The sequence below is a fragment of the Amborella trichopoda genome, chromosome 6 (assembly GCF_054954075.1).
Source record: "Amborella trichopoda isolate Santa Cruz 75 chromosome 6, AtrichopodaSantaCruz75HAP2 v2.0, whole genome shotgun sequence".
NCBI classification, from domain to species: Eukaryota; Viridiplantae; Streptophyta; class Magnoliopsida; order Amborellales; family Amborellaceae; genus Amborella; species Amborella trichopoda.
In genome coordinates this window covers 9946006-9952649 of record NC_142341.1, presented here as the reverse complement: position 1 = coordinate 9952649, position 6644 = coordinate 9946006, and the positions used below count along the sequence as shown (strand labels likewise).

Genomic DNA, 6644 nt, shown 5'->3' with positions numbered 1-6644 from the left:
GAGAGGGATGAGGAGAAAGTTGCCGAGATTGCAGGTAACAAAAATGTGGGGCTCTGATCATTTAAACGTAAAAAAACCCACTTATCTGTTGTTCGGTGTACCTAACAGGGGGTAACTCGGGGAAAAAAAACGCTAGTGGGGGGGTGCTGCCCATAATTTGGGAACAACATGTTCCTATTTTGTAATCGACCTTAATATAGTCTGTACATAATTTTCTCAAAATGTTTTGATAAACTTATGAGGACCCTTGCCGATTAAACTTTAGTTTTTTTTTATTTTTATGATGTAACATGATTGCTCAACACAATGGCCTTCCTTCATACATATGCATTAATACGCATAAAAGTGAGAGGCAAAGGAATGAAAAATATAAGAAAAATTTATAGAAAAACCGAAAGATATTTGCGATATTATATTAGGAAAAGTATATAATGAGAGCATTTACCTTTGGTATAAGGTATTCACAATTAATCTTGACTATTAGATGTAAACTTGGGTGGCTACATTTATTTCATTGACCAAGCTCAAAGTTTAAAAGAAATTTTTTCGGACTTTGTGACACACTCAAGCTATCAAATTTCACATCGGATGGTTATAAGTAACTGTGAACTCCTTGTATCAAAGGTAAATGGTCTAATTGTATATAATCCTATTACATAATACTTATTTTTGTCATAATTTATGCGAAATTTTTTACTTTCTTGCATTTTTTTATTTTTTCTAATTTTCCCAGTAATTTATGTTTGAAACATAATACTAATTCTTTTTATTTTTTCTATTTTAGTTTTTTGAACTCTAGGACTTTATTGGAGTTTAGGGATCAATTAGGGTTCAAATGAAACATAAGACTGTTTGATGTCTCAAATATTGGATAACTATATTATAAAGTTTTTTTCCCATTTTTGTTTGGTCCGACGTTTCAAATATTGAACCCTTTTGTTTTTTTGTTAAAAGTAGCTAGTTTGATAGTTGGAACATCACACCCAAAATATTGGGCCGGCTCTTGATCATCTAAAACAAATACTGTAAATTGATTCTAATATAGGGCAACAACATTTATCATGGTTTGAGATCTTGATTGCATTTGGCGCATTGTAGGGCATCAAATGAGTTTCTCACGTGTGGGAGTCATCCTTTGCCTCTCTAATGTGTGTGTTCGACACTGATTCCAAAAGAATCAAAACTCAGGCCAAATTCAAGAGCATAAGGCCATGTTACCACTTTACAAAGTCGTCGTCATCATCATCATCATCATAGTTTTTTTTCAATTAATTGGGATCGGCTATACAAATCTTTTTTTTGACAAATATTATTTACTTTATTTATAAAATCTACTCAAAAGAAATTACATCAGAGGAGATAGATAGAGCGGACAAAGAGGCCCCCCCTATAGCCAGAAAGTCAGCAAAGGAATTTGCCTCGCAAAACACATTAAAAAAAGAAATTGAAAGTGGAGCCACCAGATCCATAATCTACAACCAGCTAGACCTTAGTTCCCATGGAATACGCTGCTCCTTCTTGCACCAATTAATTGTGTTCATTGAATCTCCTTCAATAGTGCAACTATTCCAGATGTTTCTAGAGAAAAAAATTTATAACCCTTGCAACAAAGCCAATAACTCCGATCGATTAGCCGTAGTTATACCACTAGGGCCAGCATATGAGAAGATGACCTCTCCAAAACAGTCTCGCACCACACCCCCAATGCCCGCCAAACCTGGATTACCCAAAGAGCTCCCATCCAAATTTAACTTAAATCCCCCACTCTTTGGTACCACCCAAATACTCATGGTTCTCATTTTTATTCTACCCATTAAAAACAAATTTGGAAAATTCAACAAAACATCTGATTGTGAAATCCCCTAACCCTCCTTAGTAACTGAAAGCCAAGATCAAATAGACAGTTTGACTTTATTCAGCAGTCTATCAAAAGATAAACTCTCTCCATCAAACGTCCGTCTATTTCTTTCTTTCCATAGTTCCCATAGAGTAGGCCATCTCGCTATTTGCCACACCAAGATACCCTCGGAAGGTAAATAATTAAAGGTTAACTGTGACACTAAACCCATCACAGATTGGGCCAGTGAAGCATGAACCCCAAGTAGCCCAAATAACCAGTACCAAATTCTTGAGGCAACGTGACAGTGGATGAGAAGATGCTCCCCAGATTCCTCATCCGCTTTACACATCAAACATATGTTAGGTAAAATTTTACCCCTCCTAATCAAATTATCCACCATCAGAATCTTATTTTGGAAAGCTAACCATAAAAACACCTACACCTTATGGCGAACATGCCATTTCCACACTTTGGCAGCGACAGGTAAAGACCATCTCCCTCTATCGTGAAAAAAGAACCTATAACAAGACTTGATCAAAAATACCCCATCGCACTTAACTTCCCAAACCAATCCATCTATTGCCCATTGGGAAATATAAACCGAATCCAAGATACCCATCAAATCATTCCATTGAAGATAAATATCTTCACTCGGCATATTATATGGGAAATTAATATTCCAAGCAACACGATTACCTCTCACTTCAACCATATCAAAAACCTTAGTATTAGGTTGCGAAACCTTAGCAAAACGTTCCGGATAAGTAAGCTTCAGAGGGGTATCACATATCCACTTATGATGCCAGAAAGAGATGTTGTCACCACAACCAACATTTCAACGAAAATAACTCATAATCAATTGGCCTACATCTGTAAATAGACGTCTACAAAGAAGATATCTCTCTATTTCTACCCCCTCCTAACCACATTCCCTGCTTATCCAGACCATATTTTGAAGACAAAACCTGAAACCAAAGCTGATATGTATACTAAAAACTTCTCCACCACCACTTACAAAGTAAAGCCTCATTCATATATTTTATCTTTCTAATGCCAAGACCACTTTCACTCTTAGGGGTACAAACACGATCTCACAAAAGTAAGTGATACTTCCTTTCCCAAAAGACCCCCACAAAAAATTACACATCACTCTTTCAATTTTTTTTATCACTGAGGCTGGCATTTGAATAAGAGATATCAAGTAGATTGGTAAATTAGCTAAACAAGAACTTAGCAATGTAACCTTACCACCCATAGACAGGTATTTCGGTTTTCAAATATCCAACTGCACTTGGACTCTCTCTAACACCTTATCCCAAACCACTATAGAGTGCTTAGAATTTGATATTAGCATTCCCAGATAAGTAAAAGGGAAAGAGCCCACCAAGCAACCCAAAATATTTCATAAATATTTAATCAAGGTCGGAGAACAGTTAATACCTATCATTGAGGTCTTATGGAAACTGACCTTCAAACCCAAAGCCACCTCACAACAATCTAAAAATCGAGCACTATTTTTCACTTGCGTCTCATCTACTTCAAAAAAAATAAGCATATCATTCACATATTGCAAATGAGAAACTCTTGAACCCATCTTAGCCACTTTAAAACCAGAGAAATTCCAACAACCTTCCACTTTATGAATCATTAGGCTAAATCATTTTGCATAGATAGAAAAAAGGAATGGTGATATGGGGTCCCCTTGGCCAAGATCCTTGGAAGCCTTAAAGAAACCAATAGGGCTTTTCTTAAAACGTATTGAGAAATGGGCAGATGATAAACATCCAAAGATCCAATTCCTCCATTTAGCCCCAAAACCCATATTAAGAATTTTCATAGACACCCCCCATTCAACTCTATCATAAGTTTTTTCCATATCAAGTTTAATAATGATTATAGAAATTTGATTTCTCACTCTAGAATGAAAGCAGATTGAATGTTAGAGATAAGAAATGTAAGACTAACTTCAATCAATACCTTTTCCATAATCTTATAAAGACTGGTCAGAAGATTGATGAGCCAAATATTTGATAACTCTGCTATCACTGATTTTTTAAGGATAAGAGCTATATAAGTGGCATTAACCCATTTGAATATCTCACCCCTAGTCGTTAAAGCTCTAACCATCTCTAATAATTCAGACTTAATCAAGTTCCAAAATCGATGGAAAAAAGAATGAGGAAAACCATCTGGGTCTAGAGCCTTATCACTAAGTAGAGCAAAAACGACCCCTTCTAGTTCTTCCATAGAAATGTTACACTCCAAATTAGAACTCATATCTACTGTCAAAACTTTAAAAGGTACTTTTTCTAGTTTTGGAGTAAACTTCACCTTTATGGAAAAAGCCTTCTTAAAATGGTCAATAATAGCCCCTTCCATTTTCACACTATCATCTGCGTCAATACCGGGAATAGTCAAACCAGAAATATCATTTTTCCTTCTTCTCGTACTCGCAATAGAATGAAAGAACTTAGTATTCATATTACTCTCCTTTAACCATTTTGTCCTTGATATTTGCTTCCAATATAGCTCCTCCACTCTACGAAGATTATGAAGAGATTTCAACTTCGAATTCCTTTCACCCATCAACTCCTCGGTTAACACACCTATAGATTGAACGTGCTGGTCCAAAGCTTCAATTTCATATAAGACCTCATCGATTTTGGACTGAACATTGAAATTATTATCTTTCTTCCAAACGATGAGTTTATGTTTAATATTGAATAGCTTTTTGTGCAATTGAAAATCTAAGGAACCAATAAAAATTGTGTTATGCCAAGTGGTTTTAATGACTTCTACCACTTCCATCTCTTCCAACCACTTAATATCTAGCCTAAAAAGCTTCACCCCACCTCTCTCCATGTTAGTGTATAACAAAATGGGGATATGATAAGAAGAGCTCTAACAGAGACTAGTGGAAAGGCATCCACCTAATTTGCAGATACCAAAAATCTATCCAATTTCGACATTGAAAGACTAATGGTACAATTATTCGACCAGGTAAATTTAACGCCAACAATCGAAAGATCAAATAAAGAATTACACATTTTAATAGGTGTTGTACTTGTTCGGTGCCACACATGGCCAGCCCACCTAAGTCTATTCTCTCTCTCATCTTATCACCTAGTGTCATACCTAAATTCTACCAAATGGATTCATTTCAAATTCTATCCCTTCTTGTCGTGCCACTCATCCATCTCAATATCCTCTATTTTGTTGCACTCATTCTATGAGTATATTGTTTTTTGTCTGCCTAACATTCTGCCCTATAGAGCAAAGCTGGTCTCACCGTTGTCCTATAAAACTTTCCCTTCAGCTTCATCAGTATGCGACGATCACATAAAATTTCAGTTGCACATCTCCACTTCGCCCACCCAGCTCTAATTCTGTGTGTGACATCTTCCTCAATCTCTACATTTTCCTGGATTATCGACCCAAGATATCAAAAGTGTGGTCTTTATTATACTTCCTAGCCGTCCACACTACAAAGTACTAATGATAATTTGGATGCCTCAATGTCTCAAACATCGGATCTAATTTTTTTCTTTTCTATAATTTTGTCCAATTTTTAAGACATCAGACCGCCTCATTCATAACTATAATATGGGATGATAGGATGGTCTAACGTTTTGAATATCCGACTCATCTTGAAATGGGTTGGTCGATATTTATGGCATCATATTACCACAAAAATAAAAATAGAAGAATTAAAGTAGAAATCAAAGCGATGTGCACAACATCAGATGGGTGGCAAAACTGGAATAAAGAAAGTGACAACAAAGAGGGACCTCCACATAAATTTCTAAAAATATGGACGATTTGATAATGCCATAAATGTTTTCTATGTCTCTACATAAATTTCCCAAAAAACAAATAAAGACTTAAATTTATTATGCCATACATGAAGCAAATATAAAGGTTGAGAATGAGCACCAAGCTTAGATCCATATCATGAGGCTAGTAACTGCTGAGCTCAAATTTTCTTTCAGGAACCATTTTAGAGAGAGAAGCTTGACTTTCAGGAAGCCCCACAGCCTCAACAAATTTTCACCGTGTTTAAGCTTGTTCTCTAACGTCCTTTATATATAAAAATGAAGGGGGTCCAATGTTTCTTTTCTCAATGAGTCACAGAGAAACTAACCTCCTAAATAACATAGATAAATTAACTTTCATACTACTGTTTGAAATCTTTTATAAAATATTATTTATATATATTATATTTAGGAGAATATTTTTTAACAAAAGATAAATGTAAAAAAAAATTTTAAGAGCCTCACGGCCATCCGTGCCAATAATACACAAGCTCAAGTGTGATTTCTTGCGTAACCTTAATTGTGTTAGCTAAGTAAACATTACAAGTTTTGATTCCGAAGTAGTTTTCTATGGTCTTTTGACTGTTTTAGGCTTTACTTGCATTGACTACTGAGCACATTTAATTCTAGCTTTCAAACTCAGCACTGTTTGGATTATTTTATGATGGTTATATATATATGGGATGTATATCATGGGACCATTTACCTTTCGTATAAGGAGGTAACAATTACTAATGACCATCCGAGTTAGGAATTAAGAACCCTCTTAGATGCGGAAACAAAAATCCCAAAAGTTGGATACCACTAAAATCATGTACTTATCCAACTAGAAACAAAATAAGAGAGAGCACAAGCCCGAATACGAGAAAGAAATCATAAAACATACACACCATAAGAACACAAAGATTTACATGATTCACCTCAAGATTGCTACATCCACGGGCATGACAAACTGAAATCCCCACTATCCCAATGAAAGTTATATCACACAT

General features: G+C 35.5%; 1 protein-coding gene across 1 annotated transcript; it reads right to left on the bottom strand.

Annotated features, from left to right (window-relative positions):
- Positions 1–3751: 3751 nt before the first annotated feature.
- Positions 3752–4702, bottom strand: LOC105420966 (uncharacterized). The gene has a single exon (XM_011626661.1). The coding sequence runs from the start codon at positions 4700–4702 to the stop codon at positions 3752–3754; it is 951 nt and encodes a 316-aa protein (XP_011624963.1).
- Positions 4703–6644: the final 1942 nt, after the last annotated feature.

Coding starts and splice junctions, on each gene's coding strand:
- LOC105420966 (XM_011626661.1), bottom strand. CDS start 4,702: ATGGAGAGAGGTGGGGTGAAGCTTTTTAGGCTAGATATTAAGTGGTTG.